The 23,201-nt window shown below is 37.6% G+C and overlaps 1 protein-coding gene across 9 annotated transcripts in view; it reads right to left on the bottom strand.

The window, feature by feature from the left end:
- Window positions 1–23,201, bottom strand: part of Tcf12 (transcription factor 12) — a 286,268-nt gene that overhangs the window by 67,319 nt on the left and 195,748 nt on the right. For all 9 annotated transcript variants that reach the window (XM_052187848.1, XM_052187850.1, XM_052187849.1 and 6 more), the window contains 2 exons: window positions 10,077–10,212; window positions 2,540–2,592 (listed from right to left, as the gene is read on the bottom strand). In XM_052187848.1, coding sequence (XP_052043808.1) covers window positions 2,540–2,592; window positions 10,077–10,212 — 189 coding nt within the window. The remainder of the gene's footprint in view (window positions 1–2,539; window positions 2,593–10,076; window positions 10,213–23,201) is intronic.

Here is a 23,201-nt window from a genome sequence, read left to right as displayed (position 1 = left end):
GACTATCTCTGACTCAGAGTTTGTGATCAAAGGTGTGTTCCAGAGAAGCTAGAAAAATACAATACTTAAGTAAGCTTGTCTTACAAAATTTCCTAATTATTCTAAAGGTTCGTCAAAACTCAGTAGTTTTTTTTCCTGAACATAAAAAAACAATACAGAGAAACTATCTTAAAGTAATTAATGCTGTTACATTTAAAAATGTTAGGACAGGGCTGGAGAGATGGCTCAGCAGGTAAGAGCACCGACTGTTCTTCCAAAGGTCATGAGTTCAAATCCCAGCACCCACATGGTGGCTCACAACATCTGTCAAGAGATGTGATGCTCTCTTCTGGTGTCTGAAGACAGCTATAGTGTACTTACTTATAATAAATAAATATATCTTTAAAAAAAGATTAATAAAAAAAGTTAGGAGAAAGGGCTCTGCAAAAATCTCTTTCTAGGCTCCTCTGTCCATTTTGCTCATTTGTTTTTAAAAATGAAGTAACTATGAAACACTGACAATTAAGCTTATTTCTTAAAACTAATGTCAGGTCAAGAATAAATGTGGTAATCTTTTTTACTTACTAATTTGTTTTTGAAGCAGTATGGTTCTGTTAATATTAATATGTAATCTAACTTTTACTACTTTTACAGAATTATAGTATTATAAGAAATCATACTGTTGGTTTTTTCCATGCAGGTCATCTGCTTTTGCCGCAGCACAGGTCACATGTCTGCCTGCCTCGTGGGCCTCAGGGATGCGGTGTAGACGTGGGCCACAATGAGATAGACCAGGCCAAACAGTTCCATGTGGGGCTTTATTTAAGATGGGGAAAGGTGTAGTGGGCGGGAAGAAAGAAGAAAAAGAAAGAGAGAGAGGGGGAGAAATGCTACCCAATTATATACGGGTGATGACGTAAATTACAGATAAAGGTGGGCCATTGAATTCTGGGTATATGGTGGCCGTTGCCTTGGCAACAGGCCTATAGTTACAGTATATACCTAATTGTTGCCTATATGATGTCACAGGCCTCACAGGTCTTGGTACCAACACATACTACTCCATGTTTTAGTACTACTGTCTACGTGAGTAAGATTTCTGTTAGACTATACTACCTACCTTTACACAGCACATAACTTTAAAAATGTAAATCGCACAACTGTTTTTAGCTGCTGCTAAAATTCTTGTCTTCAGGAATAATGATGTGCAGCATCATTATTGTTGATCATTTTGTTTATCAAGCAGCTATTTAGCCTCTAGTGGGACCAAGTGCTTAAGCAAGCAAAAGCTTTTAGGATGCTTGCAGCTTCGATTTGACCTTCCAGGTAGGCTGCAGATTCAGAGTACAGTTGGCCTCTGCTTCGTAAAACTCAGATCCATCTGGAATTGAGTTTCAAAGATTTCAATTCAACTTTTCATGTATCACTTGGAAAAGAAGGTGGGAGAAGGAGGGGGCAGGACATAACAGAGAAGGAATGTAAACAACCAAAAGATAATTTCTTTTAAAAGAAATCAAAAGCTCAGGCACATGCTGCCTCTTCTAGATTGCTACTTGTCAAGCAGGATATTCTGTTTAGTCCAAACTCTGATGAACTGTGACTCATCCGGCAGCACCTGCGCCCATGTGTTAAGTATTGCTCAATAAAAGCCTAACATCCATTTACACAACAAAGAATGCACCATTCGAGGCACAGGGCCTCAATCTAACAGCCTCACTGACCATTTGTTCTACACAGAAGAAAACCCTTTCTCTTCTCACCAGAGGTTTTTAAACTATGGGTGGATTAATAATGTAAGTTTATCTACAAATTCTTCTACTGCTTCAAAGAGCACGGATATTAAGCGCACAAACACTCCTACTGTATTAGGTTACTATAGCCATTAATGACTGCTTTACCAACCTCTCCCAGCCTCCCGCATCGAAGCTCTTTATTCTCAAAGGATACATTTTTGAGAAAGTAAGGAATCAACAAACTAGTTGTGTGAAAGCTTTCCTGATGCTAGACCGAAGTTGGGAAAGGCTTAATGAAGGCTTTAAAATCCACAAGGGCTTCACAATGAACATCTGACTTGGTGATTTATGCATATTAATAACCTCAGTCCTACTGAGGCAAGCTGAGCCGAACATGTCCCCCGAATCTTAATGTCTTTAGCTCCATTGGGATTATTACAAATGTAAATTTCTAAGATTCTCAGCTATTAATCTCTGTCTGTCCTCCTGTTCAGCAACATAATGACTAATTAAACATCAAAAGACCTGCATAGGAGATCTTCTTTGACAGCTACAGGCCTAGTCTTCTTCCCAAGAGGGGAATTCAAATGACAGAGACAGGGAGTGACAGCATATGAGTAAGCTACAAATCACTGCACAGAAAACAAAAAGCTGAGCCTTAAGTGTAGATTTATCTCAATCAATGATTTTGTTAAGCAATGAACAGTTACTATGTAAAGTATGCCCACTGGCACCAGTCAAATCCATTCTTGTAACAAGTAAATACTCAATACTTGACATCAATTTATTTAACATCAATTTTTTTTTTTTTTAAAAAGAGTACTTACAGAAGAAGGTAGGCCAGGAGGTACCTTTCTTACTTTCTTTGCTTGTAAAGGATCTGCACATGGAAAACAAAATGTTTCATTAGCATTTATATTAGTGGAAAAAATCCAAACAGACTTCAAATAAACAGGAAACTCCCCCCCTTGGCACCCCAGTTTCTCTTTTTTCTAATATTGCGTCCTTCTGAGCATGGGGTACAAGAATAACAGTACTGGCTCTTCTCCCAAGTTTGAAAGGTAAGTGGAGTAAAGCAAGAAGGAAAGCACACCATACCACAACAGTGAAGGAGAAAGGACATCTTCAGAGCCTGTTATGCCACGAGTGTTTAAATACTTCATACATCAGTTCCCTGTAGGTGGAACTCTGTGTAACAGGTCTGACAGTATGCTTTCTTAATAGTCAAAGTGCATCAGATGAAGAACTAGACTTAAAAGGGATATTTAAAAAACTTAAGTAACAACAACAACAAAAATCCCTGAATAACAGCAAATGCTGTATTACAAATATTGTGTATAAAATTTGAAACAAAATTTAAGGAATGAAAAACTAAGGTTATAATAACATCATGACATGCTACATAAGCGGTGAGAAAAAGCCAAGGTATACATCTAGTATTATGGGCATTTACTTTGGTAATAAGTGAATAAAACTGAAACTTCAGCACTAAGGTACAATTGGGGCTTTTATTCCTTTCTAGGAAATAAACACAGAGAAAGTGTATTTCTTATTTTGCTTTAAATTTTGTGTATGAATGTGTGCACAAACGTGTACATGTGCATATGTGAGTGCAGGTGAATGTTTGGAGTCTTAGTCCAGAAGAAGATGATGGACTTTCTGGAGCTGGAAGTACATACAGATGGTTATAAGCTGCCACATGGTGTGAGACTAAATGTGGTTCCTTTGCAAGAGCAGTACACTCTTGTAGCTGCTAGGCTCATATCTCTAGATCCAAAGAAGTGTATTTTGAAGTAAAATAATATAAATAAAAAGACAGTTTTCATTTGCCCAACTTGGTATTCTAATTTCCCTTGTCTATAAAATTATTAACTCTTATATTATCTTTTTGTGATAATATAAAACAAAGTGATAAACACAGCTTTCCAAATATACACAAATAGTGGATCAAATTCAGGATTTTTAGAGGCATTCATTGATAGAAAAGGCTGATGTAAAACAAACTCTGTATTTTTTAAAACTTCAAAACAAGAGACTCAAAAACTCATTTAAATGATACTACACAATAAAACATGATTTTATAAAGATTGAAACATTTAAATTTGGTCTGTGAATTCTGTAGAAGGCTATAAAGTGAAAAAAGCAACTTTGTAAGTAGCACGTGGAAAAATTCTATACAATAAAAAGGGCAAAAGGCATTAATTAGGTATCCTACATTTCCTTAAAACAGAAGTGTCAAACATAAGCAACATCTGGCATACTCTGTATTTGTAAAACTTACAGCGAAACTTTTGTTCTTGGTGAATCATTTCAACTAATTCCTTGAGCAAAAGCTATACTTTATATAAAATCAAGGAAATGGTTTCTATGCTTGGAGTTATCTGGATTTTTTTTTTTTTAAATCTCATCATAAGCCATATACTATTACCAGTCTGGGATTCACAGTCTAGTTTGGAGGCACTGCAGACTGTGATGGATAGTAAGCTTGTGGTATTCAATTCAGAAGCGATAAGTATCTGGGCAAGTTACTTTAACCTCTTTGTATTTCAGCTCCTTTAGTTGCATGTTCCTCTCCTGTAAGTTCCATAATCTGTGATAATACATGAAATATGTTCATTGCATCACAAACATTTGTAATACTTTGATAATGTTCAAAATGTATGCCATAGGGGCATATGTATGCCTGTGGGAGTATGTACATGTAGGCAGTGCCCATGGGGGCCAGGTGAGAAGATGCCCCAAGACTGAAATTACAGATAGTTGTGAGCCACCCTATGGGTGCTGGGAATTACTCAGGTCATCTGGAAGAGCAACCAGTGCTCTAAACTGCTGAGCTATCTCTCCTGTCCCAAACTTAATTACTTTCAGCTTTTGTTTATGTAGACCAAAAACAAAATTAGCCAGTTACTGCTCTTCAGAACAATTTCTTAAAGCATTTAAATTGTGTTAGAAAATACTAAGATTGAATGTAGCTCTCTAAAGTTCTTGTAAGTACTCACATCTTACCAGACACTCCAATGTGAATAAGATAAGATTGAGAACAGCAATAGGTAATAATCTACTAACTGAAATCCACACAGAAAATGGACTCCTATGAGCATCAAGAGAAACACGACATACTGTACTCCATTTTCTCTCCTTATTTATAACCTGTTGTTAACATTACAACCTCACAGAGTTTTGAAAAGACACAGAAGATAAGCAATAGTATCTATAAATCATAGTCAAACTGAAGCTTTTTAAAAAAAGATTTATTTATTTGTTTATTTATTATGCACACAGCATTCTGCCTGCATATATGCCTGCAGGACAGAAGAGAGCACCAGATCTCATTAAAGACGGTTATGAACCACTACGTGGTTGCTGGGAATTGAATTCAGGACCTCTGTGAAGACCAGGCAGTTTTCTTAACCTCTGAGCCATCTCTCCAGCCTGAAAGCTATCACTCTTTAATAATAAAAAGAATGCTGGTATAAACCATCAGAACTGGTTCTAAAAGCACCCACACATATTACATGACTGTGTTCCTACAAAATAAAGACATCTATCAGAACTCTTCTGGATGTGGCAGTCTATCACTATATCCTTTCTATGTACCTCATTCATACTTTAGACCTAGAGACCAGAAACACTCACCAAAACATATGGTTTGATAGGTAGATATATTAGCTGGAGACAGTCAATAAATATTTGTGCAATCAGGGATTATAGTACATTCTCCTTTGGTAAAAAAAAAAAACAAAAACAAAAAAAACAAACTACATTTACTTTAGATGCTGGTCTACCTCCATTATAAACATGTTTTACAATCTCATTATATTAATATTTAATTATTATTCTCATAGTAAATTAATTATATCATATACATGTGACATATTATGTATAATTAATATATATGTAATATTTTATATTAAATTTAGTTTTCTTATGTTAAAAATCATTTTAAACAATGATGAGACAGAAAGTGTTATAGAACACACAGCAGCACAAAACAGACTAGTTTTGTCAGAATGGATGAGGAATGGTGGGATATAAGTGTACATACATAAGTGACATTAAAAAAAAAAGAAGCTGTAAGCAAGGAGTATGAACACTTACTACATGGTTTGTTTCGGTATGCTGCTCTGAACTAAACAACAGTGCCAGTGTACTAGATACCATTCTGTTGTCTACCTTCATATCAGTAAGTTATGTTCTGTTCATTTTACCTGAATTTCAATGGAAAAGTAAAGAAGTAACTAGTATGCAAACAAACAAACAAACAAACACAACAACAAAAAACCCACTGGACTTAAGACTCACAAAATCCTTAAAACTTATGCCAGTGAGTAATTATGTGACATCCGTGTCTTAAAATTTACGTTAAACTCAAGATTAAGGTCATGAACTAACAGGATTATTGTCCTGTTGAGACAGGAATTTATGAAATCACTTTGTAAATCATTCAATAATATTTTTATCTTGGTTAAAAACTACATGTTAACAATAGAAAATAAAACTTCCATTTAAGAAGAAACCACTTGTAAGTTAGAAGAAGAAAACTTGGCTAAATCCTCTCATGGAGCAAAATATTAAGCTGTTTGCTGAAAAACTGTTAAAATTATGGTTTCAGTTGGGTGGTGGTGGTGTGAGTCTTTAATCCCAGCTATCAGGAGGCAGAAGTAGGTGGCTCTCCGAGTTCAAGGCCAGCCTGGTCTACTGAGTGAATTCCAGGACAGCCAGGGATACAGAGAAAAAAACTCTGTCTCAAAAAACCACAAGCTAAAAATCTATGGTTTCGTTAATTGCTCTTTCTAACTCTGTGAAGAATTGAGTTGGGATTTTGATGGGTATTGCATTGAATCTGTATATTGCTTTTGGCAAAATGGCCATTTTAACTATATTGATTCTGCCGATCCATGAGCATGGGAGGTTTTCCCATTTTTTGAGGTCTTCTTCTATTTCCTTCTTCAGAGTCTTGAAGTTCTTGTCATACTGATCTTTCACATGTTTGGTAAGAGTCACCCCAAGATACTTTATACTGTTTGTGGCTATTGTGAAGGGGGTCATTTCCCTAATTTCTTTCTCAGCCTGCTTATCCTTTGAGTATAGGAAGGCCACTGATTTGCTTGTGTTGATTTTATAACCTGCCACTTTGCTGAAGTTGTTTATCAGCTGTAGGAGTTCTCTAGTGGAGTTTTTTGGGTCACTTAGGTAGACTATCATGTCATCTGCAAATAATGATAGTTTGACTTCTTCCTTTCCAATATGTATCCCTTTGACCTCCTTATGTTGTCGAATTGCCCGAGCTAGTACCTCAAGTACAATATTGAAAAGATAAGGAGAGAGGGGGCAGCCCTGTCTAGTCCCTGATTTTAGTGGGATTGCTTCAAGTTTCTCTCCATTTAGTTTGATGCTGGCTACTGGTTTGCTGTATATTGCTTTTACTATGTTTAGGTATGGGCCTTGAATTCCTGTTCTTTCCAAGACTTTAAGCATGAAAGGATGCTGAATTTTGTCAAATGCTTTTTCAGCATCCAATGAAATGACCATGTGGTTTTTTTCTTTGTGTTTGTTTATGTAGTGGATTGCATTGATGGATTTCCATATATTAAACCAACCCTGCATTCCCGGGATAAAGCCTACTTGATCATGGTGGATGATCGTTTTGATGTGTTCTTGGATTCGGTTGGCAAGAATTTTATTGAGTATTTTTGCATCGATGTTCATAAGGGAAATTGGTCTGAAGTTCTCTTTCTTTGTTGGATCTTTGTGTGGTTTTGGTATCAGCGTAATTGTGGCTTCATAGAAGGAATTGGGTAGTGTTCCTTCTGTTTCTATTTTGTGGAATAGTTTGAAGAGTATTGGTGTTAAGTCTTCTTTGAAGGTCTGATAGAATTCTGCACTGAAACCATCTGGTCCTGTGCTTTTTTTGGTTGGAAGACTTTCTATGACTCCTTCTATTTCTTTAGGCGTTATGGGACTGTTTAGATGATCTATTTGGTCCTGATTTAATTTTGGTATTTGGTATCTGTCAAGGAAATTGTCCATTTCCTCCAGATTCTTCAGTTGTGTTGAGTACAGGCTCTTGTAGTAGGATCTGATGATTTTTTGGATTTCCTCAGTTTCCGTTGTTATATCTCCCTTTTCATTTCTAAGTTTGTTAATTTAGATACTTTCTCTGTGCCCTTTGGTCAGTCTGGCTAAGGGTTTATCTATCTTAGCAATATACAGATTCAATGCAATACCAATCAAAATCCCAACTCAATTCTTCACAGAGTTAGAAAGAGCAATTATCAAATTTATCTGGAATAACAAAAAACCCAGGATAGCTAAAACTATTCTCAACAACAAAAGAAATTCTGGGGGAATCAGTATCCCTGACCTCAAGCAATACTACAGAGCAATAGTGTTAAAAACTGCATGGTATTGGTACGATGACAGGCAGGCAGATCAATGGAACAGGATTGAAGATCCAGAAATGAACCCACACACCTATGGCCACTTGATCCTCGACAAAGGAGCTGAAAACATCCAATGGAAAAAAGATAGCCTTTTCAACAAATGGTGCTGGTTCAACTGGAGGTCAGCATGCAGAAGAATGCGAATTGATCCATCCTTGTCTCTTTGTACTAAGCTCAAATCCAAATGGATCAAGGACCTCCACATAAAGCCAGATACTCTGAAGCTAATAGAAAAGAAACTGGGGAAAACCCTTGAGGACATTGGTACAGGGAGAAAATTTCTGAACAAAACACCAATAGCGTATGCTCTAAGAGCAAGAATTGACAAATGGGACCTCATAAAATTACAAAGTTTCTGTACGGCAAAGGACACCATCAAGAGGACAAATCGGCAACCAACAAATTGGGAAAAGATCTTCACCAATCCTACATCAGATAGAGGTCTAATATCCAATATATATAAAGAACTCAAGAAGTTAGACTCCAGAAAACCAAACAACCCTATTAAAAAATGGGGTACAGAGTTAAACAAAGAATTCTCACCTGAAGAACTTCGGATGGCGGAGAAGCATCTTAAAAAATGCTCAACTTCATTAGTCATTAGGGAAATGCAAATCAAAACAACCCTGAGATTTCAACTTACACCAGTCAGAATGGCTAAGATTAAAAATTCAGGAGACAGCAGGTGTTGGAGAGGGTGTGGAGAAAGAGGAACACTCCTCCACTGCTGGTGGGGTTGCAAATTGGTACAACCACTCTGGAAATCAGTCTGGCGGTTCCTCCGAAAACTGGGCACCTCACTTCCAGAAGATCCTGCTATACCACTCCTGGGCATTTACCCAGAGGATTCCCCACCATGTAATAAGGATACATGCTCTACTATGTTCATAGCAGCCCTATTTATAATTGCCAGATGCTGGAAAGAACCCAGGTATCCCTCAACAGAAGAGTGGATGCAAAAAATGTGGTATATCTACACAATGGAGTACTATTCAGCCATTAGAAACAATGAATTCATGAAATTCTTAGGCAAATGGATGGAGCTAGAGAACATCATACTAAGTGAGGTAACCCAGACTCAAAAGGTGAATCATGGTATGCACTCACTAATAAGTGGTTATTAACCTAGAAAACTGGAATACCCAAAACATAATCCACACATCAAATGAGATTCAAGAAGAAAGGAGGAGTGGCCCCTGGTTCTGGAAAGACTCAGTGAAACAGTATTCGGCAAAACCAGAACGGGGAAGTGGGAAGGGGTGGGTGGGAGGACAGGGGAAGAGAAGGGGGCTTACGGGACTTTCGGGGAGTGGGGGGGTTAGAAAAGGGGAAATCATTTGAAATGTAAATAAATTATATCGAATAAAAAAAATTAAAAAAAATGGTTTTAAGGTAGCACAGGATACATATGCAACATACAGTGTTCATAGTGATAAAAATTATGGTTTAAATATTGAATTGTAAGACAAGGCTACTTTGATAACTTTGAATTCAAAGTGAATGCACTCTTTTCAACAGATGAGTATCCCTTACCTGAAATGCTTGTGGCCCGATCTGTGTTAGTTTTCAGGTTAGGACTATTTGTATACACATAATGCAGTATCTTGGGGACAGAACCCACATGTAAAGATTAGGTTCATTTATATTTCATTTACACCTTTTCTACATAGTTCAAAGGTCATGGCTGTGGCCCATCTCAGGAGGTGAGGTATAAAATGTCAGTATTCAATACTTTAGTTCTTTGGATTTTAGATTTTAGATTAGGAATACTCAGTCTGTATATTATTTGTATTTAAATATACTCTGACTTCCAAATGATGACTTAGAAAGTACATTTCTTCTCATTGAATGCACAGTCAGAAGTACAGACTAAAGGAGTGGGGGCCCCTGGGAGACAGGATTTTCTGTATCAAACACTCACCTAGAGCTACAGAATCATGGAGTGGTCTTCTTCTAGAACTTGTGGCAGAGAATGAGTAGTATGGTGTTCCAGGTTTTCCTGAAGAAGACAGCTGTGCCGGGCTCCCGAGTCCTAGATCTTGTCTTAGGAGACTAGACTATAAAACAAAGCCAAGGAAACAAGTCATCTTGCTGCTAATGACCAAGCTCATCACTTCTGAATAACCAACAGTGCCTTAATCAATGTCTTGAAATTTAGAAGGAATCAATACTTTTAAATTCAGTTAGGTCACTGGTATTAGACTCTGTTCTTTTTACCCTTCACCTTTCCCTTGCCTGCTTGTTGTTGTTTGATTTTTTTTTTTAAGTCAATTTCAGAATTAAGTAGAATACTGCTTACTGACTATCAACCAAGATGACAGCTCATTCCAGAGGTATGGACTCATGGCTAGATTTCATTTTTCTTCTATTTGTTAAAAAACTCCAAAATTTTAAGTGTTTTCAATTCAGAAAAAAAGGTTAAACACATAAATTTTGAGAACAAGGAGTTTCTTGCAGACTTTTCCATCTGGGTAGTGGTGTCGTTTCAAAGATTTCCTCCTTCATTTCTGTTGAGCAGCCTGCATTATTGGGAGGCAGACATGAAGCATGCTTGATTATCACAGGATATAGAAATGTTCATGCAGATGGTCCACATATCCACACATTCTGTTTTGAAGGCTGGCAGAGACTGATATATAATCAAATAAAATCAAGTGCTGTACCAGTTTACAGAGTCCAACCCCAACAGCATGGGGGCAGACAGCGATTCCAAACTTTTTGGCCATTAGAAAACTAAGGGGTTTTCATTGACACTCCCCAGTCTGCAGCTGTCAATATGGAAAAACTGCAGGGCAAATCTGTATGTGTTTTTCTGTGTAGTCCTGGATATTCTAGAACTCACTCTGTAAACCAGGCTGTCCTCAACTCAAAAACAGAGATCAACTTGCCTCTGCCTCCTGAGTGCTGGGATTAAAGACAGACCACACTATATCCAGCTTGTCCGGTTTTTTGTTTGTTTGTTTGTTTTTGTTTTTTTTTTATTTTATTATTATTATTTTTTTACTAATTACGTAAACTCATTAATCTTAGGGTTGAAACACATTTTGTTGACTAAGGGATTCTATCCTTTAATTAGAGGACTATTTATTAATAGGAATACTGAAATATAGAAATATTGAAAGTGGTCGCCTGGACTTTGCTAGAAGACTTAGATGATCAGGCAGGCAGCTGATTCTGTTTTCCCCCCTCTTCTTTTTGGATAGCTATTACCATTTGAAGAGAGAGTGCCCTTATTTATATGACTAGCCCTTCTTGCCGTTTCTCATTTGTTTCATGACCGGAGGATCGTGCTCCTCATCCCTCACTTGGTCCCCTAGATTCTCTTTCACGTTGCTCAGTTCCTTATAAAATGGCACAGAGCACAATGCCTCAGATGCTCTGTGGGGCAAACCACCTACCATGTGAATGTAAGGTCTTGCCTCATGGCTCTTCACTCTGCCTCATGTGCTATTTTATGCCCTCATATCTCACTTGTTTAATTTATGCTTCTTGGTCTCAAGTTCAAAACCTAAGATGTGCCACATGTATCTTAAATTCTTTGATAAAAATGTATCTTCCTCTATTGGCCCATGATAATTATCCACCCTGCCTTCTAAAGGTTTGGAGTCTATTAATGACATTTGCCAGGTTTCCTAAGATTTAGGATGAAGAAATAAATAAATAAAAAAAAAATCTCAGAGGATACTTCAGGCAAGAAAAGACAATTCCTCCAGCTTTTTACTATACTTTCCTGCTATATACTTCATACTCTGCCATCTTCATTCTTAGTAATCCAGTCAGTACTGAGCATCACAACATCCGGTCAGAAGAGTGAGGAGAATTTGAGAAGCATAGCCACTATGTTTCAGTCACTGCCTCAATTCTAATAGTCAAGAAAAACTAAGTTGCATGACTTTTCTGTTTCAGCACTAAAAAATATTACAGTATTATTCATGGAGCATAAAATTAACTGTTTAAAAGTTCCCTACCAGTGGGACTCAATAAACTTATTGTGTACCACCATTCCCTCCAGATCACTGCCTCACACCTGAAGGACACTCACCCCTACAGACACCATTCCTTTCCTCTCCATCCATCTACACATTTGACTTTGCTCATTGAATGACAGCCACCACTCCGCTTTCTGCCTCTGATGATTCTTTTACTTGGGCTAGCTCATGTAAATGTAACTATGCACCAGGCAATATTCTACACATGCCTTCTTTTGCTTAGCATTATGATTTTGAAGCTTATCAACCTTGTGTGTGTGTGTATGAGAGAGAGAGAGAGAGAGAGAGAGAGAGAGAGAGAGAGAGAGAGAGAGAGAGAGAGAGAGAGACATGTGCACATGAGTGAAGGTCCCCTGGAATCCAAAAGGGGTACCGAATTCTCTGGAATTGGAGTTAAAGGTTCTTGTGAATCATCTGATTTAGGTGCCTGGAAATGAATTTGGGTCCTTCCTCATCAAGAGCAATTGTGTTCTTAATCACTGAGCCATCTCTTGAGCCATTAGCTCTAAGAGTTTTTTTGTGAATTCCTTAAGCATTTCTAAAGAAACAGTCAAATTGCCTGCAAATAAGGATACTTTTGTTACTTTTCTAGAACTCCCAATGCATTGCTGACTACAATAGGTGAAAGCAGGCAGAACTGCTTTAGAGAAAGAATATAGGATTGGCTACTTTTCACAAAAAACAAAACAAAACAAAAAAACCACCAAACTTTCCCAAGATGAGGAAGTTCCTTCCTACTGTTAATTTGTTTTTTTCTTAAGATTTATTTTCATTTATGCGTATATGTGTGAGCTCAAAAACGCACATAGGTGCCTATAGAAGGATCAGACCCCCTGAAGAGAATAATGAGCACTTGTAAACTAGTTTGCATGAATTCTGGAAACTGAACCCAGGTCCTACAGAAGAGCAGTGAATGTTTTTAATCACCTAAAACTTCTTAAATATTCTTATCAAGAACAGGTACCAGCTTGTGTTTTGTTTTTTGGGAGTGGGTAAGACAGGGTCTCACAATGGAGCCCCAGCTTATCTGAAACTTGCTCTATATACCAAACTGCCTACCTCTGTTTTGGAAGTGCTAGGATTAAAGGTCTTTGCCCTACACCTGGAAGAAGTATATTTTTGTTAAATGCCCCGCCCCCCTCCGCCCCCAATCAGTTGAGTGAGTTTGTGGGTTTTTTGTTTTCTGCTTTTCCTTCACATTATTACTGTGGTAAAGTAAGCTATATTGATCAATTTTCTTATGTTAAGCCATTTTCATATTTCTGGGACAAACTTATTTGGTCATAATGTTTAATCCTTATACTGTGGTCTTCAGTGAGCTAGCATTTTATTGGTCATTTTTTTGTATAAATATTCAAAATGGCTAATAGTCCAGGCTCATTTTCCTTTCTGAGTCTGTGGCTTTGGGATTAGTACAATGCTGCCCCTAATGGAGGGAAGGAGTGGTTCAGAAGCAGGGGTCTCATTCCACTTTACTAGAAAAGTCATCTGGCTCTGACCCTTTCTTAACTCAAAAGACTTCTATTACTGATTCTCATTTTCCTCAGTTTAATTCTGAGCCAGGACAGCATATATTTCTAGGAAACTGTTCGTTTCATTTAGAATATGTGTTGGCAACCGCTTGTGGCATTTTTTTATTTTCATGAAGCCAGGAGTGATATGACTTTTTCACTTCTGATTCAAGTTATTATTTAGCCAATCTAGGAATAAGTTTTTCAATTTTGTTGGTCTTCTCTAGGAGCCAATTTTTAAATTGTATATAAGTCACACTGGTTTAGAACTTACTATAAAGACCAGATAGGATGCAATTCTGTAATTCTGCTTAGACTCCCAAATGCTGGGCATACTTTGTGAAGGACAAATTTTTGACTTTATTGTTGGTTTTCTCTGTCTTCTGGTCTGTTGTGTTTATATATGCTCTAATCATTACAGTTTCTTTTTTAGTCTCCTTCAGTTTGTTCCATGTATATGAATACACAGTAGCTGTCTTTAGATATACCAGAATTCATTACAGATGGTTGTAAGCCACCATGTGATTGCTGAACTCAGGACCTCTGGAAGAGCAGTCAGTGCTCTCAACCACTGAGCCATTTCTCCAGCCCCCATTTTATTCTTTCTAGTTTATTTTTAATTGAATAAATTTTTATGTGTATGGTTTTGTGCACAACATGTGTGTCTTGCACTACGGAGGCCAGCAGAGGACATTTGGTCCCCTGAGACTAGAGTTACATAGAGAGGTACTATGGGAGCATTGTGACACAAACTAGGGTCCTCTGCAAGATGGACTAGTGCTCTTCACCACTAAACCACATCTCCAGCCCTGTCTCCCTTTTCTAGTTTCTAAAACTGCAGACTTAGAGTCCTTATTTGAGTCTGCTTCTGTGCTTTCTGACATTTGGTATTGCTGTATGCCAAAAGTAGCCCCGAGCTTGTGATTGTTCTGCCTCAGCAGAATTCTAACTCATCTGATGTGTTGTTTCTTTAAAGATCATGTGACAGTGATGTGGTATACATCAGCCAAAAGCTGTCTTTCAGAAATAGTCTTAAGAACACAGTGCTCTTCAGATTCCTCAAAAGGCAAATTCTTTTTCTGACACAGTTCATACATTTCTTTCTGAAGTACGGAAGTGGGTAGAAGGTTACTTACTAGATATTATGGCATGTGAACAAAAAAAGACTATAGTATTAATGTAACTAATTAGCATTAATTATATAAAATTGAAAGATACAACATTCAACAGACTCAGGGAGAAAGGGGCGATCAGACTTAAAAAGAAACACTTTGTGTGTTAAGTTCCATAAGCAATAATAAAAACAGAGAAAATGAACAATTTAAATGTAAACACCACAGATATTCTATCCCCCCACAAACAAAACTCTTAGCCATGGATCTTCTGATGACCCTCTGTTGAAGAGCAGAGACCTAGAAATCACTATCTCCACAGATATTTTGTATACATCTTAATCACCACATCTGTTTTTGAATTTTTTTTCTTTTGCCTCTGACAGGCAGATGCAACATTTTTTTTTAAAATAGCAAGATCAGAAATATATAGAACATATAATCTCCACATGATTGAAAGCATAGCCACAGCTCCCTGGGCAGGACTACTCCTTGATATCTCTTAACATCAATGGACTCAATTCCCCAATAAAAAGACATAGACTAACAGACTGGTTATGTAAACAGGACCCTACATTTTGCTGCATACAGGAAACACACCTCAATGTCAAAGACAAAAACTACCTTAGAGTAACAGGCTGGAAGACAATTCTACAAGCAAATGATCCCAGGAAACAAGCCGGAGTTGCCATTCTAATTTCAGATAAAATTGACTTTCAACCTAATGTCATCAAAAGAGACATGGAAGGTCACTACTTGCTGGTCAAAGGAAAAAATCCAACAAGAAGAACTCTCAATCCTGAACATCTATGCCCCAAATACAAGGGCGCCCTCATTCATAAAAGAAACTTTACTAAAGCTCAAAGTACACATTGCACCTAACACAATAATTGTGGGTGACTTCAACACTCCACTTTCACCAATGGACCGATCAGGAAAACAGAAACTAAACAGGGAGACAATGAAACTAATTGAAGCTTTGAACCAATTGGAGTTAATATATATATATATATATATATATATATATATATATATATATATAAACTTTTTATCCCAAAGCAAAAGAATATACCTTTTTCTCAGCACCTCATGGTACCTTCTCCAAAATAGATCATATAGTTGGTCACAAGACAGACCTCAACAAATATAGGAAGACTGAAATAATCCCATGCCTCCTATCAGATCACTATGGAGTAAAAGTGGTCTTTAGTAACAGTAAAAACAACAGAAAGCCCACATACACATGGAAACTGAACAATACTCTACTCAATGATACCTTGGTCAAGGAAGAAGTAAAGAAATCAAAGATTTCTTAGAATTTAATGAAAATGAAGGTACAACATACACAAATCTATGGGACACAATGAAAGCAGTGCTAAGAGGAAAACTCATAGCTTTGAGTACCTCCAAAAAGAAATTTGAGAGAGCTTACACTAGAAGATTAACGGAACAACTGAAAACTCAGGAACAAGAAGAAGCTAATTCACCCAGGAGGAGGAGAAGACAGGAAATCATCAAACTCAGGGCTGAAATCAATCAAGTAGAAACCAAGAGAACCATACAAAGAATCAACAAGACCAAAAGCTGGTTCTTTGAAAAAAATCAACAAGATAGATAAACCCTTAGCCAGACTAACCAAAGGGCACAGAGAAAGTATCCAAATTAACAAAATTAGAAATGAAAACAGAGATATTACAACAGAAACCGAGGAAATTCAAAAAATCATCAGATCCAACTACAAAAACCTGTACTCAACACAACTGGAGAATCTGGAGGAAATGGACATTTTCTTAGACAGATACCAATTACCAAAATTAAACCAGGATCAAATAGACCATCTAAACAGACCCATAACCCCTAAAGAAATAGAAGGGGTCATAGATAGGCTTCCAACCAAAAAAAAGCACAGGACCAGATGGTTTCAGTGCAGAATTCTATCAGACCTTCAAAGAAGACTTAACACCAATACTCTTCAAACTTTTCCACCAAATAGAAACAGAAGGAACACTACCCAACTCCTTCTTCGAAGCCACTATTACGCTGATACCAAAACCACACAAAGATCCAACTAAGAAAGAGAATTTCAGGCCAATTTCCCTTATGAATATCTATGCAAAAATACTAAATAAAATTCTTGCCCACCGAATCCAAGAACACATCAAAACTATCATCCACCATGATCAAGTAGGCTTCATCCCAGGGATGCAGGGATGGTTCAATATAAGGAAATCCATAAATGCTATCCACTACATAAACAAACTCAAAGAAAAAAAAAACCACATGATCATTTCATTAGATGCTGAAAAAGCATTTGACAAAATTCAGCATCCTTTCATGCTAAAAGTCTTGGAAAGGACAGGAATTCAAGGCCCATATCTAAACATAGTAAAAGCAATATACAGCAAACTGGTAGCCAACATCAAACTAAATGGAAAGAAACTTGAAGCAATCCCACTAAAATCAGGGACTAGACAAGGCTGCCCCCTCTCTCCATATCTTTTCAATATAGTTCCTGAAGTCCTAGCTAGAGTAATTAGACAACAGAAGGAAGTCAAAGGGATACAAATTGGAAAGGAAGAAGTCAAACTATCACTATTTGCAGAAGATATGATCATATACTTAAGTGACCCTAAAAACTCTACTAGAGAACTCCTACAGCTGATAAACAACTTCAGCAAAGTGGCTGGCTACAAAATCAACGTAAGCAAATCAGTAGCCTTTATATATTCAAAGGATAAGCAGACTGAGAAAGAAATTAGGGAAATGACCCCCTTCACAATAGCTACAAACAGCATAAAGTATATTGGGGTGACTCTAACCAAACAAGTGAAAGACCTATATGACAAGAACTTCAGATCTCTGAAGAAGGAAATCGAAGAAGATCTCAGAAAATGGAAAAACCTTCCATGCTCGTGGATTGGCAGGATTAATATAGTTAAAATGGCCATCTTGCCAAAGGCAATCTACAGATTCAATGCTATTCCCATAAAAATCCCAACCCAGTTCTTCATAGAGCTAGAAAGAGCAATTCTCAAATTCATCTGGAATAACAAAAAACCCAGGATAGCTAAAACTATTCTCAACAGTAAAAGAACTTCAGGGGGATTCAATATCCCAGACTTTAAACTCTACTACAGAGCAATAGTGGTAAAAACTGCATGGTATTTGTACAATATCAGGGAAGCAGATCAATGGAATAGGATTGAAGACCCAGAAATGAACCAACACACCTATGGTCACTTGGTCTTCGACAAAGGAGCTGAAAGCATACAGTGGAAAAAAGATAGTCTTTTCAACAAATGGTGCTGGTTCAATTGGAGGTCAGCATGCAGAAGAATACGCATCAATCCATTCTTATCTCCTTGTACCAAGCTCAACTCCAAATGGATCAAGGACCTCCACATAAAACCTGACACACTGAAACTAATTGATGAGAAACTGGGGAAGACCCTGGAGGACATGGGCACAGGGGAAAAGTTCCTGAATAGAATACCAATAGCTTACGCTCTAAGATCAAGAATTGACAAATGGGACCTCATAAAACTACAAAGTTTCTATAAGGCAAAGGACACCGTCAAAAGGACAAAACGTCAACCAACAGACTGGGAAAGGATCTTCACCAACCCTAAATCCGACAGAGGGCTAATATCTAATATATACAAAGAACTCAAGAAAATAAAACCCAGAGAACCACATAACCCCCATTAAAAAGTGGGGTACAGAGCTAAATAAAGAATTTTCACATGAAGAACTTTGGAGAGCTAAGAAACACCTTAAGAGATGTTCAACATCATTAATCATTAGGGAAATGCAAATCAAAACAACCCTGAGATTTCACCTCACACCAGTCAGAATGGCTAAGGTCAAAAACTCAGGAGACAGCAGGTGCTGGCAAGGATGTGGAGAAAGAGGAACACTCCTCCACTGCTGGTGGGATTGCAAGATGGTGCAACCACTTTGGAAATCAGTCTGGCGGTTCCTCCGAAAACTGGGCATGTCACTTCCTGAGGACCCTGTTATACCACTCCTGGGCATATATCCAGAGGATTCTTCAGCATGCAATAAGGACACATGCTCCACTATGTTCATAGCAGCCCTATTTGTAGTAGCCAGAAGCTGGAAAGAACCTAGAGGTCCTTCAACGGAGGAATGGATACAAAAAATGTGGTATATTTACACAATGGAGTACTATTCAGCCATTAGAAACAATGAATTCATGAAATTCTTAGACAAATAGATGGAGCTGGAGAACATCATACTAAGTGAGGTAACCCAGTCTCAAAAGATGAATCATGGTATGCACTCACTGATAAGTGGATATTAGCCTAGAAACTTTGAATACCCAGGACACAATCCACAAATTAAATGATGTCCAAAAAGAATGGAGGAGTGGTCCCTGGTTCTGGAAAGATTCAGTGCAAGAGTATAGGGGAATTCCAGAACAGGGAAGTGGGAAGCGGTGGATGGAAGAACAGGGGGACAGAAGAGAGCTTATGGGACTTGCGGGGAGTGGGGACCCAGAAAAGGGGAAATCAGTTGCAATGTAAATAAAAAAAATTAAAAAAAAAGAGAAACAGACCCTAAAACTAAAAAACAAAAAACAAAACAAAACAAAAACAAAACAAAACAAAAAAACAAAGCATAGGGCATGCACCTTAAAAATTTCTTTTAATGGGTGTGTTCTTTGCTCAATATCAGACTGACTGCCCTTGATAATTTTATCAGTATTTTCTTACATGAAAGACAGAGTAAGCTGTTCACTAAACATATAAAATAAATATATGATAGACATAACTGTCTCTTTTTTTCTTTTTTTTTATTTTTATTTTTTTAAATTTTTTTATTCGACAAGTAGCCTTGTCTTACAATTCAATATTTAAACCATAATTTTTATCACTATGAACACTGTATGCTGCATATGTATCCTGTGCTACCTTAAAACCATTTTTTTTAATTTTTTTTATTCGATATAATTTATTTACATTTCAAATGATTTCCCCTTTTCTAACCCCCCCACTCCCCGAAAGTCCCGTAAGCCCCCTTCTCTTCCCCTGTCCTCCCACCCACCCCTTCCCACTTCCCCGTTCTGGTTTTGCCGAATACTGTTTCACTGAGTCTTTCCAGAACCAGGGGCCACTCCTCCTTTCTTCTTGAATCTCATTTGATGTGTGGATTATGTTTTGGGTATTCCAGTTTTCTAGGTTAATAACCACTTATTAGTGAGTGCATACCATGATTCACCTTTTGAGTCTGGGTTACCTCACTTAGTATGATGTTCTCTAGCTCCATCCATTTGCCTAAGAATTTCATGAATTCATTGTTTCTAATGGCTGAATAGTACTCCATTGTGTAGATATACCACATTTTTTGCATCCACTCTTCTGTTGAGGGATACCTGGGTTCTTTCCAGCATCTGGCAATTATAAATAGGGCTGCTATGAACATAGTAGAGCATGTATCCTTATTACATGGTGGGGAATCCTCTGGGTAAATGCCCAGGAGTGGTATAGCAGGATCTTCTGGAAGTGAGGTGCCCAGTTTTCGGAGGAACCGCCAGACTGATTTCCAGAGTGGTTGTACCAATTTGCAACCCCACCAGCAGTGGAGGAGTGTTCCTCTTTCTCCACACCCTCTCCAACACCTGCTGTCTCCTGAATTTTTAATCTTAGCCATTCTGACTGGTGTAAGTTGAAATCTCAGGGTTGTTTTGATTTGCATTTCCCTAATGACTAATGAAGTTGAGCATTTTTTAAGATGCTTCTCCGCCATCCGAAGTTCTTCAGGTGAGAATTCTTTGTTTAACTCTGTACCCCATTTTTTAATAGGGTTGTTTGGTTTTCTGGAGTCTAACTTCTTGAGTTCTTTATATATATTGGATATTAGACCTCTATCTGATGTAGGATTGGTGAAGATCTTTTCCCAATTTGTTGGTTGCCGATCTGTCCTCTTGATGGTGTCCTTTGCCTTACAGAAACTCTGTAACCTTATGAGGTCCCATTTGTCAATTCTTGCTCTTAGAGCATATGCTATTGGTGTTCTGTTCAGAAACTTTCTCCCTGTACCGATGTCCTCAAGGGTCTTCCCCAGTTTCTTTTCTATTAGCTTCAGAGTGTCTGGCTTTATGTGGAGGTCCTTGATCCATTTGGATTTGAGCTTAGTACAAGGAGACAAGGATGAATCAATTCACATTCTTCTGCATGCTGACCTCCAATTGAACCAGCACCATTTGTTGAAAAGGCTATCTTTTTTCCATTGGATGTTTTCAGCCCCTTTGTGGAGGATCAAGTGGCCATAGGTGTGTGGGTTCATTTCTGGATCTTCGATCCTGTTCCATTGATCCTCCAACATAACTGTCTCTTATCAGATCTTTTATAAGTTCTTGTTACACTTTTTTAAAGCAATCTTTTATTAATTAAAAACTTTAATGTTTATGAGAGCTTTGCCTGAATGTATTCAAGTGTACCACATTCATTTCTAGCGCTTTCTAAGTTCAGAAAAGCCTGTCAGATCCCCTAGAATTGAAGTTATAGATGACTATGAGATACCATGTGGTTGCTGGGAAATGAATCAAAGTCCTCTGTAAAATCAACAATGTTCTTAAGCTGTTGAATTATCTCTTATAAAAACTTAAACAAACACCCCAAAACAAAAAAACAAACAAAATCCAACCAAGCCAACTATCTCTATATAAAATTATGTGTGTATTTATGATGTGTCTATCAGTGTGTGCATAGGGGTGAGGAATGGATGTGCAAATGCCATGGTACATGTCTAGATGTCAAAGAACAATTTTGTAAAGTAATAATTTTTTCCTTCTACCTTCATGTGGGTTCCATGTAATGAACTGCAGTGACATTACCAGGTTTGCTCAGCATGTATTTTCATTTGCAGGGATGGTTCAATATAAGGAAATCCATCAATGCTATCCACTACATAAACAAACTCAAAGAAAAAACCATATGATCATCTCATTAGATGCAGAAAAAGCATTTGACAAAATTCAGCATCCTTTCATGCTAAAAGTCTTGGAAAGAACAGGAATTCAAGGCCCATATCTAAACATCGTTAAAGCAATATACAGCAACCCAGTAGCCAACATCAAACTAAATGGAGAGAAACTTGAAGCAATCCCACTAAAATCAGGGACTAGACAAGGCTGTCCTCTCTCTCCATACCTTTTCAATATAGTACTTGAAGTTCTAGCTAGAGCAATTAGACAACATAAGGAGGTCAAGGGGATACAAATTAGAAAGGAAGAAGTCAAATTATCACTATTTGCAGATGACATGATAGTCTACTTAAGTGACCCTCCACCAGAGAACTCCTACAGCTGATAAACAACTTCAGCAAAGTGGCTGGTTATAAAATCAACTCAAGCAAATCAGTTGCCTTCCTATACTCAAAGGATAAGCAGGCTGAGAAAGAAGTTAGGGAAATGACATCCTTCACAATAGCCACAAACAATATAAAATATCTTGGTGTGGCTTTAACCAAACAAGTGAAAGATCTATACAACAAGAACTTCAGGTCTCTGAAGAAGGAAATCGAAGAAGACCTCAGAAAATGGAAAAATCTGCCATGCTCGTGGATTGGCAGCATTAACATAGTTAAAATGGCCATCTTGCCAAAAGCAATCTACAGATTCAATGCAATCCCCATCAAAATACCAACTCAGTTCTTCACAGAGTTAGAAAAAGCAATTCTCAGGATAGCTAAACCTATTCTCAACAACAAAAGAAATTCTGGGGGAATCAGTATCCCTGACTTCAAGCAATACTACAGAGCACTAGTGTTAAGAACTGCATGGTATTGGCACAGTGACAGACAAGTGGACCAATGGAATAGAATTGAAGACCCAGAAATGAATCCACACACCTATGGTTACTTGATCTTCAACAAAGGAGCCAAAAACATCCAGTGGAAAAAAGATAGCCTTTTCAACAAATGGTGCTGGTTCAATTGGAGGTCAGCATGCAGAAGAATGCAAATTGATCCATTCTTATCCCCAAGTACTAAACTCCACTCCAAGTGGATCAAGGACATTCATGTAAAACCAGACACACTGAAACTAATAGAAAAGAAACTGGGGAAAACCCTTGAGGATATGGGCACAGGGGAAAAGTTTTTGAACAGAACACCAATAGCTTATGCTCGAAGATCAAGAATTGACAAATGGGACCTCATAAAATTACAAAGTTTCTGTAAGGCAAAGGACACTGTTAAAAGGACAAAAAGGCAACCAACAAATTGGGAAAGGATATTTACCAACCCTACATCTGATAGAGGGCTAATATCCAATATATACAAAGAACTCAAGAAGTTAGACGCCAGGGAACCAAATAACCCTATTAAAAAATGGGGTACAGATCTAAACAAAGAATTTTCACCTGAAGAAATTCGTATGGCTGAGAGGCACCATAAAAAGTGCTCAACA

This window comes from Apodemus sylvaticus, chromosome 7, assembly GCF_947179515.1.
Source record: "Apodemus sylvaticus chromosome 7, mApoSyl1.1, whole genome shotgun sequence".
NCBI classification, from domain to species: Eukaryota; Metazoa; Chordata; class Mammalia; order Rodentia; family Muridae; genus Apodemus; species Apodemus sylvaticus.
The sequence above is the reverse complement of the archived record's forward strand: the minus strand, read 5'-3'. Positions and strand labels throughout refer to the sequence as shown.